The sequence below is a fragment of the Larus michahellis genome, chromosome 6 (genome assembly GCF_964199755.1).
Source record: "Larus michahellis chromosome 6, bLarMic1.1, whole genome shotgun sequence".
In the NCBI taxonomy this organism is placed as follows: Eukaryota; Metazoa; Chordata; class Aves; order Charadriiformes; family Laridae; genus Larus; species Larus michahellis.
Window position 1 is genome coordinate 8,332,915 of NC_133901.1, and position 17,904 is coordinate 8,350,818.

Here is a 17,904-nt window from a genome sequence, read left to right on the forward strand (position 1 = left end):
ACAGTGAGCTTGATTGGGAACAGAAGGTTTCTTACTGGGCATTAGCAGTTGAGCTGATATGTCCAGCATGGCTTCCTGTACACATGGAGAGAGGTAATATGTATTTGAAGAAGGTAGAGGAAGTTCATTCCTTGCATGAATTTTGGGGATTTCTCTGACTTTTGCCAATAGTTGCACTTAAAAATTGGGAGGGTTGAGAGCTCAGTTCACAGAGTGGAGGACAAAATTTCTTCAAGATACTTAGTACTTCCTAAATGCACTGAACTTACAGAATAAAAGCAGGGCATCTTTTGTCACCCTGTCACTTCCTAGATGTATGAGGGAGGGAAGATGAGCAGAGAAGTCTGACCAAGTAGAGTTGTAATTTTTGCAATACTTGGTGCTGAACTTTACTATGAATTTTAGGCAGCTAGGTTTAATGAGATATCGTTTGTAGAGCTCTTAAGGTGGAAATGGAAGGTTTTGTGAAAACTGAAAGGAAGATTCATTTTTATCAATTAATATTTGCATGCATTACAGTGTTATCCTTTGGGAGGGCAGCGTTTTTCAGTAGGTCATCTGGTGCTCTTAATTCCTAGCTTTTTTCTCCTTTCTTTTTCTTTCTCAGTTATCACATTTGTATTTCTAATGTCCTGTTTCTGTAAAGTTCTAAATTGTATGTGTAAATAGCAAGCAAAAGAACAATTGTAGTAAGTCAGATCTCCTGCTAATTTACTCAGTCAGTTTTCCATTGTTATGAAAATAGTATAGCAGTATTTCATGTTCTGCTTAAATAATGCTTTGACAGTTTATTGAAGAAATACATAAGGGCTACTACTACCTTCATGAAAAAGATGACTCATAAAAGTCTGCTATGCAATTTTTCCTTTTTTTTTTTTATATCACTGAGATATGTGAGAAAAAATAAATCCTGTTCATAGGTATGTTTAGAGAGGTTGCCTACTTTTTTAAGAAATGTTCAAAAATTAGCATGTCACAGGAGCTGTACATTCGCAAGTGCTTTAGTCTATATGTGAACCCAGTGCAAATTTAGGTAAGGTACCAGTTCTTCAGTGTAATGTCTAGTAGGTATGAATGCTTGCCCTTCTCCTGTAAGTGGATTAACTGAAACTACAACAAAGGGTTACAGTTTAGGAATAAAGATTCATGAATAGCACCGAGTACATGTAGACCCCAGAATCTTTTCCAGGATTCATTAGGACCTTTGCAATTAACTGGAAGTTGGATTACTTTAAGTGACGGATGTCAATGGCAGGGGTTTAAAGCGAAGGGTTCTCGCAGTTTAACAGATGATTTTTCTTGCTGGTCAAGATTTTAGTTGCGTGTGACCAACAAATTCTAAACCAGTCCCTTAATATTAATCTCCATGTTCCTTGATAAAGCTTTTGTGTTCGTTTGCTTACAACTTTTACCAAGCTTTTTTTCTCTAACCTAAAGTTATCATCCTAGGATTCTAGCTAATGTTGAAGTATTTTATAAAGATTTCAGCTATGAGACGTAGTGAGAGGAAGGTCAGGAAAAATGCTGTCTTCTCCCTAACAGTAAAAAAAATATTAAAGATTACTGAATGAGAAAAAAATTTGTGAAACATGCAAACGATTATGTAGTTACATCTCTGTTAGAATTCAAACGCACTTGAGAGTCTATCCATTCTATCGTTGTCCAGCTTTTGGAGATCAACTTGATTAACTTTCACTTTCTTTTAGTGCAGCTGTTTCTTGCTTGCATGGAGCATAAACTGTTGTGGCTATCTTTGCCAACTTTAATGCAGTGGGTTTGGGTTTTTTTGGGTTTTATTTTTCTTTTTATGAATGTGTAGGCCCTTCACGGTCCAGTTCTTGGCAAATCCCTAAGGCGTATCATCTTAATCTTGTTGTAGCTGGGTATTGTCTGATCAGAGTCTGCAATCCGCTAACTTCCCCCCTTTCCCAAGATGACACATCCTTTAGTTCTTCAAGCCAGTCCGGTGATCGGTTGTTAGATAATTTTGTATTGTTCAGTGAGTCGAGTTTGTATTCAGCCCTTGCATTCCTTTTGGACATCTGGGGCCTTTATTGCTATTCCTGTTGTTAATTTGAATGCTACTGTTTTGCTAGCGTAGCACAGTGCAAAGCACAACTGAGCTTTGCTGGATGAATTGCTACTAAGACTAAATGCTTTATGGTTGTTACAGAGCAGTAGATACTCTGCAGAAAAAAGATAACGTATTGCAGAAGGAAGATAGGATGTAAGACCTGTTTAAGGGAACAGACTAAATCCCAATTTGTTTATTTGTTTATGGAGTACTAAATGTAAACAAAACTGAATGAAGAAACTGACCTAGAAACTTTTTTTTTCTCTTGAAGTTCTGTTCCTTAAGAAAATGAGACTTCATGACCAGCATTGTAGGGCGATTGACTCGCAGGTAATCAGTAACTTTGTAGCTCCTTGGTGGGTTTGATGGAGAGAGGCAGCTACATGGTGGAAAAATGCCCACTGAGGGGGCAGCTGTGGCATGGTCTGCAGGCATTTTGGGCAGGGAGGAGTGGTTTCGCTTGCCCTCATTGAAGGGAAACATTCATCTGGGGTCCCTTCTTAGGCAGGGGGGAGTCCACCAACAAGAGCTGATTAGGTTTGCTGTTACTTATGGAACAAGTTATTTTTGCCATAATTGATTCACAGATCACAAAACCTGAGATCTTCAGGTTTTATCTTGCACAAGTTAGCACTTTATTTTCTTTCTTGTAGGGATTTTTTAGCTAGTTAACTGTTGTTAGGACTAAGGGATAAGCTATTAGCATTGTTTGGTAAATTCATCCTGAACATTCAATTTCTGTAAAACTGTTCATGGGATAGTTTGGTTTGGGTTTTTTTTTTTCAGTGAAATTGAAATACAAACCAGTGCTAACCTAATTTGGAAAGAATAAATTGAGATAAAAACTTAATGTAGAAAATTTCCAAGTTTTTATCTCCTAGTGTAACTTAGCACTTTCAATAAAGAGAACTTATCTTGTAAAGATCTTTTTTCTGCATATGCAAGTGAATTATTGCATTGTAAAAGTTCATGAACAAGTGTTGTTGCTTAATTGCTATTTTCTAAAAACCTTACATTTAAAATTCTGTTTAACTATTACTTACATAGCATGCCTTACGTGTCAAGCCCGCAATTTTCTTGCAACAGCTAATTCATCTCTGTGATAAGGATTCCTGAAAATTTGCTGAATCCAATGGAAATGCAGTATAATGTCTTTACAGGGTTGCATTAATTCCTGGTTGAACTCCAGATGTTTGTGAAATTAGAGCAAATGTAAATTTAATCCTCTTGGGTTTTCTTCTGAGTTGCGTCTCTTGTGGGATATTGTTCTTTTACTTCCTACTTACATTGATCTTGTTGCTGCTTTTTTACAAAAATAAAGAATATGTTCAACTTTAAACTGCCTATTAAGCACAAGTCATAAGTGAATAGACCTATTTTTTTCAACTTTTTATGTTATTGATAATTTAAGCATTTAAGAGTCCATGAAAAGTAATGAACAAAACATACATGTTTTATATTCTATATTTGAATAGGCTGCTAATTTCCCACTTGAAATTCCTCCAAAACTGGAGAGTCACTTTAAGATCGAGGACATTCTGGCTTCAGGACGTAATAAAAATAAAGGAACAGTCTTTTACAAAACTGAGATGTAAAGTAATATTAAGTTGAATCACTTCGGTCTACTCCAAGCATGCAGTTAAATTTTTCACTTTCTTAATTATGTATGAGGCAGTAAGTTCTAATTTGAAAGCCTCTGCTACCTCAATGTTAAGTTGAAGAACAGAAGGCAGAGAAATCCATTGAAACGTTGCTTTTGGAGCAACCTCTATATGTGAATGCAATGAAAAAAGCAGTGTCTAATGAGTCACATCATTTGACTGTCATCAGTTGTAAATTCATATGTTGGAAAAATAAAGAAGTTGCAGAAGTAAAGATGATATCCGTGAAAACTTGATTTGGCCCTGTTCCACATAAGGATTCTGATGCAGTTTTTAAATGCACGTTCACATTTTTTCCAGATGAATTCTATCTTAGTGCCTAAGGTGGACCTGCTTTTGTATGAAACTGTATTCTTTCCTGCTAGGCTACAATTTACTGGGTTTCACTATTTGAAAGATGCGTTGTGTAAGTAGAGCTTACTTAGTAGAGGAAGTAAGAGCTTGTGGAGTGGGAAAGGATGCAAAAGATTGGTAAATGAGCTGAATGTTTCCCTGTATAACAGGATTTTATCCTGTGCTCTGTGACATGGCCCATTGTTTTCCTGATAATGTGACCTAAACCAAAGTATTCAGTTGCTTGCCAACTGTCTGTTCTTTCATTTAATTTATGTTTTCTCTTATGTGTTCGAGCAGTTTGCTTGCAGAAGAATTGAGCTCTCATGGACTCAATATAGAAAATGCCATAGAATTCTTTGTGTCCTTAAAAAAGTCATTCTGAATGTTTCAGATTGGATACTGAAAGATGATGAGTGCCTTTGAGTTAGATTTCTGTGTATGTTAGCTCCTGATTTGCAAAGCTTCCTTTTTTTTTTTTTTCCCCAAGGGAAATTGGTGAGATATGTTCATAATGGCTATGAAGAGCTAGCCACTTAATGATGAATACTGTAGGTGATGGCATGAGAATATTCATGGTCCTGTGATCAGATTAGGTTTAAGTATTCTGCAATGAAAAAATGTCTTGGCTACAGATTGAACAAGTACACTATGCATTGAAAAAGACAGGTGATCAGAAAATAAAACATGTTTGTTTAAAACCAAAAAAGGACATTTTGACAATTTAATTGGAGAAAATAGCATTTAGCCATCAAATTCCTGTGAATCCAGTTATTGCTTATACACAAAAAATTAGAATCTCATACCTGAGCGATGTTCTAAAAAATAACTGATGCATGAATTATATTAAATATATTTTATAATTCTAAAATAGCATGATGCATTACATGTAGAATACCAGTACTGAAGATTTTAGGAAACTAAAAATTAACTGAATGAGAAAGAAGCGGTCTTAGTAATAATATCAGTTCTGTGAATTCAGAAAGAAAGGGAATTAACTAGCTGTTCAGAGTACTCTGATAGATATGAATATTAGTGATAAAGAAAAGCAAAAACGTATAGTCGTATATGGTATTTTAAGTGGTTTGTTCAAATAAACTGATTTATACAAACCATAATTTTCTTCAGTGTTAAAAATCTTTTGTTTGGAAATTTGGCTGGATTATTGTGCCTTTTTGTTTATGTATTTAAAAGTAAAATGAAGACAAAATGTAATTTTATTCATTTGAATAATACTATGGAGAGCCCTGATGTATGTTTCATGGTTATTTACTGACAGACCTACCAGAGTGCTTTTTCTTTGTTTTTAGTCTGGCTTTGTTTTCAAGGTTTGTTGGTTGGTTGGTTTTGTTTGTATTTTAAACTGAAGTGCAAAATAAAACACGGGAAACCAGAACACAATAACAGTTGATTCAGGCTTCTGGCAGCGCAGGCCACTTAAATTTTGCCATCTTGGCTACTTGGTGATATGAATGTGCGTGTAGTGTGGCCATGTCATGCGTTTTTACCTTCTGTGCAGTTCATAGTTAACTCTGTTATCACCTGCATACACATACTGGTCTTCATAATGTGGTCCTTTACCGAAACAGTCAGGTATTTAGTTTCTGGTTCTGGCTTATCAGGTATGGTCTTTTTTATAATTCGTATTCCCAAGCAGGATGTTATTAATGGAAAAATTATACCATATTGGATTTGCACACGCTTAGTGTGAGGTGTCTGTGTACTGTTTATCTCAAAGAGTTCTGGTCACTCTGGAAATTGTTTTAGTGGCTCACTGTCTGGCAGATCAGATAAAATAATTTTAAAAGAGTTTTGGTTTTAAAGTAGTTAATTTGAATCACTGAACTACTTTAAGCCGTGCGTTTGTTCTGCCCCATGTTTCCAAGTCCTCCTTTGTCTGCTCTTTGGTCCAGTTTAAATTTGATCTTCCTGGATTTAAGCAACATCCCTCATTTGGAAAGAAAGACTTCCTCATGCTTCTGTTGAAATCATTAATAGCTTTGTTTTTGGCTTCTGTGAATTTCCATAACAGCTCCATAATGCAAGCAGTAATACTTCCTCAGAGCAACGCACTGACCGATGGTCAGATTGTTCTAGCTTTTCCATTATCCTTTTGGTGTTGAGTGATTTTTCAGATCTTAAAAAAAGAAAACACAAGCACTCTCCTGGGCTGCAGTGTATATACCTCTGTTTGTTAGCTTTCAGACAATGAAATAACATCAGGCAGTTTTGTCCCCGGAGAAACATGCAAAATTAAGGGACATAAGAAAAATGAATAGGCAAAACAAAGATTATACATACCAAAAATAAAAAAACCTCACAACTTTATAGCTAGTTTACAAATAGCTCTTCTATAAGAACTCATTTGTTTGGGCTAATCATAGCTATGAACAACATAATTACGTGTTTTGTTCTTTTTTTTTGTTGGTCGTGGTTTCTTGTCTTGTTTTGTGCGGGTATTTTTAACAGTTGATAACACCGTTACAGTCACAAATACTGATTCACAAAATTAGGTACACTGTTTGTATCTTGAACTTTTGTTTAGGAAAGTTCCACTTGATTTCAAAGTTAGGAAGAGTAGAGAAAAGTGTAGAAGCACACTGTGGAGCCGTACTTGCAGGAAGGTGGAATTATGAAGGAACAGCACTGGTTACAGGTAAGCATTCTTTCAGTAATGAAGTGTTTTGAAAACTAAAATAAGAGAAGAGCTCTTTCAAAATAAAGCCTTTCGTTTTTCTAATACACAAAGTTGACATGCCACAAAGAAATGGAAGGGTACAAAAATACAGTATTAAACAAAATTTATGAAAAGTAAGTGCTTTCAATAAAATGTGTAGAATGTAAGTACTTCATGGGATAAATACAAACAGAATGTTTTGGAAAAATAATTTAGTCTGACATATGTTTAGACAATATAATCCTAAATTTCATAGTTTATGTAGTAGTTACATTGACTTTGAATGAACAAAAGTGAGTATATTAAGTGTTCGCACACTGGTCTAGCTTGAAATTCTCACGAGAAGGGGGGGAAACGGAAACACAAAATAATATAAATGAAGTTACCTTTTTTGTCTTCGTTATCGCTAGTGTTGTTATTGTTTAATAGAAGTTCATTTTGCACTATTTCATTAATGCTGTTTTAGAAGAATGTTGTCTATTTTTAACTAATAAAAGATCTAGTAAAAACATTTATTTATCTTTTTTAGCTGTCCTTAGTTGTTAGATGTTATCCTATTTACTTGAAAGTAAATAGTTTTAGCATGAGAGTGCTTAGATGGTTTTGTGGATGTTCTGTACTTCATAAAGGAGAATATTTGATTTTATTTTTTTTTCTTATCTGTTACAAAAAAAGTTTGCTAAGCTAGTACATGTATATCCCTGTACATGCCATTTAGGTTTTTTAGCCAGCAAAATTTACTGAGGGCTCATCTTGAATGTTCCTGTGCTTTTCTTTCTTAATTATTAGGAGTAATGTAGATCCAGCTGCAGTCTAACTCTTCTCTATTGAGGCTGGGAGAATGATTTCCCAGTGTCTGCATCTCTATATGTTTTTTTTTTTTTTTCCCCCTAAATCTTTTGGTAATTAGTTGCTTTTGGCATTTTTGTCAAAAACGTCTATCTTGATATTAAGGGGAAGCAAATTAAATTTCCTATGACAGACTTCTCCTTTATGGTATTTCTGTTGGTGTCAGAATTTTCTGCAGCCTCCTGTTGATCTAGCACAGCTGATTTCTTTGGACAAATTCCAACTCAGTCCAGAAGTACTGAAGATAATTTTGGATCTGCTTGTTTCCAGACTCAGTCTGACTCTAAAATGCTGCTTCAAGGAACTCTGTCTGGCATGTTCCTCTGAAATCCCAGTGGGATAGAAATATTGTTCTTTTTAAAGACAGATTTACCTCCGGAACTTCTCCAAAGAAAAAGTCAAACTTGCCTTTTCAATTTCTTTTTTTTTTTTTTTTTTTTTTTTTTCCCGGACAGACTGCATGACAGTTATGGGGAGTATGGGAATTCATCACCATATCCAAACAGTGTACTCTGAGAAGATCAACTAGTCTTATACCGTAACTAGACTTTGAGGAAGCGTACATCATTGATGATTCTGTATCATTTAAAATATTCCTTATGTCTCTCTTTTAACAGTATCAAATGTGCACAAATAAGGTTTTTAAAAATTTTTTTCTTATACTTTTTAAACACTTAAAAGCTACATCAGCCAGATATAAAAACCTGACATCTGGTTAGTAAATTACCTTTGAATGGAAGAATGGCATTAAGTGTCTGGGTGTACCTTTTTCCTCATTAATTGAATCTGGGAGGCCTAAATGAAGGCCCAGAGCTCTATGTTTTAAATATGATAGCACACTAGGAAATCTGTGTTCTTAATGTGTACATAACTATGCTGTATAGTGTATAAGAACTTAATCTTTAATAAGTAAACTGAGGTTTTTCGTAACATGCAGTTACGTTCTAAAACTTAAGCCTTCCAAACAGAGCCTTCAGTTATCTTCACTTTCACCATTTATCAACTGTGAAGCCTCCGGTTTAATACATACAATCTGCTCCTACTCTCTTCAGACTCCTCAGAGACTCATTTAATCAGCCTCTGGGCCACTGAACTGTAAATAGATGAAAAGTACTAGCAATGCTGAATAGAAAATACAGAATTTGGGATACTTAAATAGCAATGGACTTTCTCTTCCCAGGAGCAGCTTCAGATAAGAAGACTATAGGGAATTTCAGGAGAGGAAGAGACTTGTTGATAATAGCAGAAGAACAATCTTAAATATTTTTTCCTTAATATACTGTGTATTTGCATGTTAGGAAGACTACATAAACAATATTTACCTGCAAGAAGACCTGGACTTATTTTAACCCTAGTGTTTCTTAGAGAAATACAAGTGCTGTGTTTGTTAGACTTATTATTGCATTTAAGGTTATGATTTCTGTGATGACTTTACAGTTGGTGAAGATGGCCAAGTGAAAATCTGGTCTAAAAGTGGAATGCTGAGATCCACTTTAGCTCAGCAAGGTAAGTTAATGTTCTTAAAGTTCCATTAGAACTTTTAAATTTGAATTATTATGAAATATATGTAAATAACAGACCCTAAATCTGGCAGTAATGGTTTAAGGATCTTATGGCCTAGATAAACTTAAGTAAAATTAAACGTAAATCATAGTTGAATACAGGGTAACTGAATTTTTAATAAGGCGATTATCTTTAAGAAAAGAAATAAATTGAATTCTTCAAATTGAAAGTATTACTGCAACATTTTTACACAGTAGTTTCAGTTCCACCCTAAGGATTCTGGAGAGGCTAAAGAATTAAAAATTAAAAAATCCAGTTTTTGATACCAAGCCACAGACTCTTACGGTAAAACTGAAGAAAAAAAATCTCTAAAAGTATTGCAAGAATGCTTGAAAAATGCGAAGTGCATGTAGGTTAGTTCCTCTGAACTTTAAAACTTAACAGCCCTTGGTTCATCTCTCTGTTTAACCCAGTAACTAAATTAGTATATGCAAACAGTCCTACTGAAGTGAAACGATCCCTTTGCTTAAGTTCTTTGTTGAACTGGGGCTTTGGAGACCTAACCTTGATCTTGGCTTTGTAACTACAGTTTTATGCATACTAGAGCATTCCAGTTATTTTAAGTCAGTTTGAAATCACATTATTGTGAAGTGCAACAGTGTAAGCTGCAAATACATATTTATACAAATAATGTTTGACGTTTTTAAAATGCATTTTTTTATAATCATAATTTCTAACATTTTTGTACTATTTCAGTGAAGATACTGGGCTAGATTTTGTTTTTCAGACTTCATACATTGAGATCATGTGACCTTTTGACATTTTTTAAGAAACCACATGCACCTGGGGTTGGGTTAAATGTCAGACCCTTATCTCTTTCTAAAACAAATTATCTAAATTCTTTCAACCTGTTGGAGGCATTTTAACCACAGGAGTGAATGTAAAATGTATTTCAATTCTGTTAAGGAAGTTCATATTCAGATGTAATGTTTTTTCATGCTTACAATGTAAAAAGATAAGCCAACTGAACTGCAATTTTTGAAAAGAAAAAAAAATAGCACATACTATTCACTATTTCTCAGTTGATACATTTCTGGTACAGTATAAAAGTACAGTTGAGTCCCCATGGAATAATTGTCTTTTTGGTTTTGTGTTTTAAGATAAGACCCTGTCAGGCTCAGAAACCCTTTAAACTTTAATTTTGTAGGATCAAATTTCCACAGACTACTCTGTAGCTATTGGCATACCTGGGATCAGGATAGGATTCTGCAGAAATTGTTATACCTCTCTTAAACAACATAACATCTTTAAGCTAAATTTTCACTTCCTTTAGCATATCCTTGAGAAATGAAAGGATTCCCATTGCTAACGTTCCTCTACTCATTCCACTCTTTGTATTAGAAATAAATTTTCAGGCTCTTATCTTTGGGTGAAAGTCTATGTGCCTATTCTATCTTTGGATTTTTATTCACTACAAAAACATGAACGTATATTTTTCCCTTTTTTCAGTTTTTCAGTACATCTATGGAACGCTCTGGCCACATGTCTCTGCATCATGTCGATGCTTGGAATACAGTTAGTGTGACCTCATGGTCTTTACTGCATTCAGCCTGGAGCTGTAATGTTGCTGTCATGGCTGTGTTGTTCTTTGAGCCTGATCTCACTTCTTCATCCTTAGATTATCTTAATATTCTTCCTTCTGTTCCTCCTTTTCCTTAAAATGAAAGCTTTTAAAGAAAATGCTGTATTTGCAATCCTTTGGGCTTCTAGCTGACATGGTGCCCTGATACATTTTGATGTGGTAATTTTTTTTCATAGATCTCTCTGGTGTATGTTGGTAACCCACGTGATGATGCTTAAAGCAGGATTTGTCTGTGTATTCTGTGCTGTATACGTTGCAGCACGATGCTGTGCTCAAAGTGTCTGTGTTCCTTTGGAGAGAGCCACTGAACTGTGAAGAGTAGGAAGTATTGAAAGTCCACAATTGAAAGAAAAGATGGCTCTACCAGCATAAATTTTTACAGTGCTTTGTAGACTCTGACACTAAGATTGTTTGAGGTGAAGTCTGTAGTGTCAGTGGTGCCACCTGCCGTAACCAAGTCCTTTGCAGGCCAAACATCTGGGTAGTAGGACCCGTGCTGAGCCCACAGTTGCAGAGCCTCTCTTGAGATGTCATTCCAAAATTGCTGCTGCTGAGGTTCATAAACCACTGTCTCTCTAACGCTCCACGTCCCCTACAGAGTCAAAGGTACTGGTCAAGCTGAAAATTAAGTAGAGTGCAGGTGTGCCTTCCTCACTACAATCAAGATTATTCTGTAGCACCATTTCTTTAGCTTATCCCACCGGTGAAGCTGACAGCTTTGCTGGTAACTTGCTGCAAGATCTGAGAATCTTCAGGGCAAGCAAGCTTTGTGGATTGACCCTAAGTATTTCATTGCTAAAGCACCTGCTCAAATCCTGGTAACTATTCTCGTGTCCCTAATTCCAGTCAAGAAGGGGGTAATTCCTTGCAGGAAAGTCATATTTTAAATCCACAGGATGACTTTATTTCTTGTGCCATGAAAACTTAATTTCTTTAAGAGCATTTGGTGAAGGACATCACCATAACCTTTATGGAAATACGCATGTGTTGTATAGACCAAGTCAGTGCTCTCCATGTGCTTTTTGATTCTCAGTGAAGCCATAACTTCCCATTATAAAATCATATGACACTTATTTATCATTTAAACATGATTATCCACAGACCCACACATTTTACCAGTTTGCCTCAAATGGATTTCTAGTTCTTCAAGTGATTTCTGTCACCTTTCTTTCAAATTGAATTTGTGATCTAGTACTTTACTGTATCTTTCTTGAGTACTTGTCTTTTGGCCCTGCTGACTTTCTGATGGGCTTCCAGTGGCTAGTATGCTGAGTAAGCACCAAGGAGTAATGTGAATAATTGGTGTATAGGTTGCCTTTTTGATTAATGGAAGCAAAATCACAACAGTTGCAATGTAAACAGTTTAATTACAATATGTTTATTGTGAAGTGTAACTTTCTTTTTAAGAGACAACTGTATTCCAAATGCAGCATCTATTTTTTTTTTGTGCTGTCACAGAGAGACATAAAATTGTCTGAATTAATCTTTCTACTCCTGTGAGAGTCACACAGACTTACTGTTGTAATTACTGAAGTATCTGCTGTGGCTGAAAGTGTCAGAGTAACTGCTCTATCGCTCCTGCACTCGGCCCTAGCTCTTTCTCTGACGTATGCATTGGCCACGAGAATGGATTCACTGGGGATTAACATCTGCTAGTAGAGCACTGAGATGTGAAGCCCACCCTGTGTGCTTAATGCTGATGTTCCTTCTTCAGATCCTCTCTTCAGGTATCACCTTTTCTGCTTTTCTCCCTTCTTTTCTCAGAGAGCGTTTTTTCCTGAAACTGTTTGTCACCAATGCAATTCACTGCAGTTTGTCTGTTCTACTGAATTTTTCTTTCCACAGCAATGCAGTGTGTTGGCAGTCTTTTCCCAACCAAGTTCTTGTTAAGTGCAGAAGGAAATGAGTTAACTTAGCTCCTGCTGTTAAGCCCTGGAAATTGTGGTTAAGTAGTCAGCCGTCATAAAAAAGTTAAACATTTGGTTTAAATATAAAAGTCTTCTGATTGTTAAATCAGCATTAGAGCAGGACAAAAATTAGTTTATTTAGAATTTCTGTACAGCTGGTGACAGAATTTATGTCATTTTCAACATAAATTGCTGCCAGTAGGAAAACAGCTAGTGCCAGATTTACTTAATATATGTTGCATGTTTCTGTGAGTTGTCTCCTATAATGGTTGACAAGTTAAAAAAAAAATATTTACATAATTCTGTATTTCTAAGTAACATAAAATAAATGCCTTCCTAAAAGAGAATGTATGAAGTACAAAATTATTCAGGAGCAATAACACAAGGTCTCGGTTTAGAGTTTGAGTATTTTGAAGCTCTAGTCAGGTTTAGTGTGCTGAATTGATTTAGCATAATAAAATCAGCTTTTTGCTCAGAGAGAAAATTCGAAGGCTTAAGCAGTAGATACTAGATGATTTTAGGGCAGCTGATACAGCAGTTCCATCATTTAAGTATCTAAATCTCATCAAAATATTCCCATAAAAAGAGATTCCTGAGTCATTTTTTGAAATGGAACTTAGTATGTTGAATGTGTCTTAGAAAATTTTACCTTAAGCCTTGTGGGGTTTTTTATTATCATAAATTAAAGATATATTAAAAGATTGTTTATTCAATCAATTTTAATTCTTTTGAGCAATTTGATACGTAGTTATCAGCTGAAATATGCATGAGTCCCTAGGAAGTGCCTATCTCTGAGAATTTAGGAGAATTTCTGTCCATTTTCCTCTTCTAAAATTATGAAATGGTTAAATACCACCATTTGGGTTGTAACAATTGGTCTTTCTGTGGTTTCTTATTTCGCAAACAGAGTTTTGGGGTACAATTCAGTTGCGTTGATGTAGATGTGTCATTAGTGCCATTTGAGGTTCATTGAGCTAATTCTGCTTAACCTCCAAATCTATTCCAGAAGGAGATGGCTCTGCTTCAGGTCCTCTGTCGTGTCAGTAAGCTCCACGTGGGTATCTTAGAGTACCCTGGGTGCAGCACATCACTTAGGTGCTTGTGTTTAGACAGTTGAATTGTGTTTTCAAAGGCCTCATTTCTGCCAGTGAAAATATTAGGGTTGTTAGAGAAAACCAGAAGCCTGAAATAAGCCTTCTCTTTCCCATTTCAGAAGATATGGAAGCAAGTTTTACAAAAAGTAAAGAGAATGGTCTGACAGTCTCCCTCCTTGCAGTTTTATATGCAGTGTAACATTGAGACCGTGCCGAAACTTGCTGTCCATTGCTACAGGGCTTCTGCTGTGGTAGAAATAAATGTTTGGACATGCTCTTTACCTAACTTTCTTAGTTTTATTTGCAAGGAGTCAAGTATTGTAATACTTTGATTCTTCTTCTTCAGGGGAGACTAATCCTGTCAAGTACTATGGAAAATATTTGCATAGTTGGCAAGTCTGATTTTTTTTTTTCCTGGATGCTTTTTCCATGTAATTTTTTACTTCCTTCTATTTTCAACAAAGGTCATTTGAATACTGCAACATAACATGATTTTAAAACGAAACAGTCAGCTTTATTCTAGATATATCATTCTGGAGTTTTCAATCTGAAAAAAAACGTTTGCAATTAATTGCGAAAAGTCTGTGAAGTCTGCAGGCCACTTTTTCTAGTTTTATTTGTTGTTGTTTGTTTTGCAAGTTGCTTGTGTATGGGATGTTTGTTTTTTTTATATGTGCAGCAAAACAAAAATATCTGTTTTGTTAGAGACTTAGTTATGGAGCCTAAACATCTTCCAAAGAATAATTTCGGTGCAATACAAAGCTTTTTCTACCCACATTTGTGTTCCATCTCACTGTTGTAGGTGAAAAGAGCTATTTCCTGATGTCTGTTGATAAGTATTAGGATGACTGTTGTCATGTTGATTTTCGGCATCTCATAAGTGTCAATTGGGAATAAAATTGCATCAAAGTATAAAAGATTAAGTAAATATAAAATGCAGCTATTAACTTTGTTTTCTGGAGTTGTATAAAACTGTTCACTTATAAAAAGTTTTACAAATTAATAGCATGGTAAATGGCAATAGATAATGAGGTTTGAGAGAGAAGCAATATTAAAACCACAGTATTAAAACGATAGGTGGTGGCGTGGTGGACCACGTATCTGACTTGCAGAGCTTACTTTTCATACAAATATTTGTTGCTTTTAAGTTAGGTATTGGTCAGCATCGCAGCCAGTGGTTTCAGCATTGAATTTAATCATATTGTAGGTACTCTGGCAAATGAGTTTGCAGGAATTTCAAGGTAAACATGAAATGGTTTTGTAGGTATTTGTAGGAAGTGTCTACAAACTAAACAGCAAGAGAAAAGATCTGAAGATTTGACAGCTGGTCATTGAAGGCTGACTTTGTGGACTGATCAGCTGGGAAGAGTTAACATTTTAATACTGAATGAAAGATGCCATGATGCAGTTAGACCTTAAAAGTGACCTCACCGTGAAGGGCTTTTTTTGATATAATAGAGAAAATTGTATAAATGGAAAGGGCAGCACAAATCTTTGCAGTGTCCCAGTTAACCATGAGCCAGGGGATCAGTACATCAAGGTGAGAGAAAAGCATCTTGAAGATGAAAAGTGACCCAAAGGTGAGAAGGACAATTGTGGGGAAACAAAAGCAGGTGGGAGTATATACATGAGGTTCAGTGAAGCTAAAGAAACAAAATTGTCTAGTAACGATGATTTGACTGAAGAAGAAATCTTACAATAGACGAAGAAATTTGGTGATTTTAATTCTTTCAGAGGTGGTTTTAGAAAGAGCACGAAATGAAGAAGCAAGTGGTACATGTTGTCGGAGTCTGCTGGGACAGACCTTGCAATAAAATCAGTAGGTCTTAAGGGATGCATTGAAAAACTGGATAAGTACAGTATGAGAAAAAGAGATACCTGTAGCAGTAGTAAAGTCATACACTTTTTCAGTAACCCAGATGTAGCAGACAATCCATCAGTTCATTGTTTGTTTTGCATAGAGTTGATTTGTTCAGAGTTAAATTCAGAGTGACCCCATGGAAAGTGGTAGGTATTTGATGGTTTACTCAAGTGAATTTGCCAGGACTTCACTCTATGTATTTTTATTTCCTTGAGGGGTGTTGGAAGGGTATGCAGCATGAGCTAAAGTCTTCTAAATTTTTCCTTCTGGGTTGCATCTGTCTCTTACTGCTCTTCCTGTGGCTGTCTAAAACATGAAGTGAACCAGTAAACGTGGCCGTAAGTGCAGTCAGACAAGTGTGGAGGACAAATGGTTGCCCCTACTTTAGCTTTCTTCCACTCTCGAATTTTTGATGTATGATTTTAAGTAACCAGTTTGAAGTGGCTATAGCAGTTTCTGCATAATTTGATCAGATAAGTGGTAAGAAATGTAATGTTTCTTTTTTTTTTTTCTGTCTACAGGAACACCAGTGTACTCAGTAGCCTGGGGACCTGATTCTGAAAAAGTTCTCTATACTTCAGGGAAGCAGCTGATTATTAAACCTCTTCAGCCAAATGCTAAAGTTTTGCAGGTATCATTAATACATGAAGGCTGTCTCGCATTTCCATGTGAATACTTTTTAAAATTATTAAGAGTTTTGCCAAACATAAAATGTTTGTGCTAAAATTTTCCATGCAACATCTGTACCACTCATTTCTCCCCCACCACCCTTTTTTGAGTGTTGTTGAGAATAAGGAGATTGTTCGTTTCTCTAAACTAAAAAAAAAATAAAAATTGACAATTTATTCTGTGGATATTCTTCAGGCATGTGAGTGAGCATTTTTCTTTTCATAAATAAATAAAAAGCAAAAAGATACAGAATCATAGAATAGACTCATAGAATCATTTAGGTTGGAAAAGCCCCTTGGGATCATCGAGTCTAACCATCAGCCGCACTCTACAAAGTTCTCCCCTACACCATATCCCTCAGCACCACATCTAAACGACTCTTAAACACATTCAGGGATGGTGACTCCTGGGGAGTCTTGACCACCTCCCTGAGCAGCCTATTCCAGTGTCTGACCACTCTGTCTGTGAAGAATTTTTTCCTAATGTTTCCTAATGTTTCTAAACCTACCCTGCTGCAGCTTGAAGCCATTCCCTCTTGTCTTTCCCTTTTCATTTGTTATGAAAAGGCAGAAAGATACCAAAGTAATCATACAGAACATGGTTTCATTCTGCCTTGTTCAGGCTGTATTCAGTTTGTTTTTCTGCAGAAGAGATGACATCTCTGCATTTGTACTGTTGAAAACCCTGATCTACGTTGGAGTGTATGAATGCCACTAAGTGATGAATGATAAATACTGAAAATAGAAGTTGTCAGACTCGTGGCATCTATATTTAATTTATTTTTTTTTTCATTTCAGTGGAAAGCCCATGATGGACTTATTTTAAAAACTGACTGGAACTCAGTTAATGATCTAATTCTTTCTGCAGGTGAAGATTGTAAATATAAGGTGAGTACTGGTTAACTTTTTAGGGAAGCTAAATGACCAAAAAAGGTATTAGGCATTCTGATGTCTTCTAATTTTAATAATACTTGGGAGCTCACAATTAAATGAGAGGTCTTTCAATTTTCAAGAAAAAACTTGTTACCCTGAGTTTCTTACTTGTAAATACATCTTGCTCTCTTTAGTAGCATAAAATCAGAATATTTTTTTTCCAAGTATGGCAGAATATAAAAATAGGTAAAATGCAAGTGAAACAAACTCCGAAAGGAAAATATGTAGAAATATAGAAATGCTTACTGGAAGTAGTATAAGCTATGACATATACTGAAAAAGGTAATGACATATAAAATTAGAGGAGATAAAGCTACTGTTTTCTGTTACAGGAGCATTAATGAATCCCTTAGGAAATTTTTTGGTTAGTCTATTCTGTATCCAAAAGCATATATTGTGTTTCTTCCCTTACATAGGAACTTATTTTTAATTGTGTCATATGTTGGTTGTATCGTTCTCTAAGTGTATAATGACTGTGATAAAAACATACACAATTAAGAAATTTTAAAAAAAATATTAAAGTGTTAAAATTAAATTACTTCACTCTGAATTGGCTCCCTGGTATTCTGTTGATTTCAATCAGTGAGAAAATGTCTTTGGTCTGGAAATTTGCAGAGATGCCTCGCATTGTTGGGAAAGGAGTGCAAATGGAATAAACCTTGTGTTTATTTTACAGACTTCCAGTAATTCGCAAGAAACAAA

At 35.5% G+C, this 17,904-nt stretch overlaps 1 protein-coding gene across 11 annotated transcripts in view; it reads left to right on the forward strand.

The window, feature by feature from the left end:
• The window catches only part of IFT80 (intraflagellar transport 80), a 54,733-nt gene that overhangs the window by 5,576 nt on the left and 31,253 nt on the right, over positions 1-17,904 (forward strand). For 8 of the 11 annotated variants that reach the window (XM_074592937.1, XM_074592942.1, XM_074592943.1 and 5 more), the window contains 4 exons: positions 6,614-6,724; positions 9,032-9,100; positions 16,123-16,232; positions 17,068-17,157. In XM_074592937.1, the coding sequence (XP_074449038.1) occupies positions 6,614-6,724; positions 9,032-9,100; positions 16,123-16,232; positions 17,068-17,157 (380 nt within the window). The remainder of the gene's footprint in view (positions 1-6,613; positions 6,725-9,031; positions 9,101-16,122; positions 16,233-17,067; positions 17,158-17,904) is intronic. The other 3 variants (XM_074592947.1, XM_074592948.1, XM_074592945.1) reach the window with 1 other exon arrangement.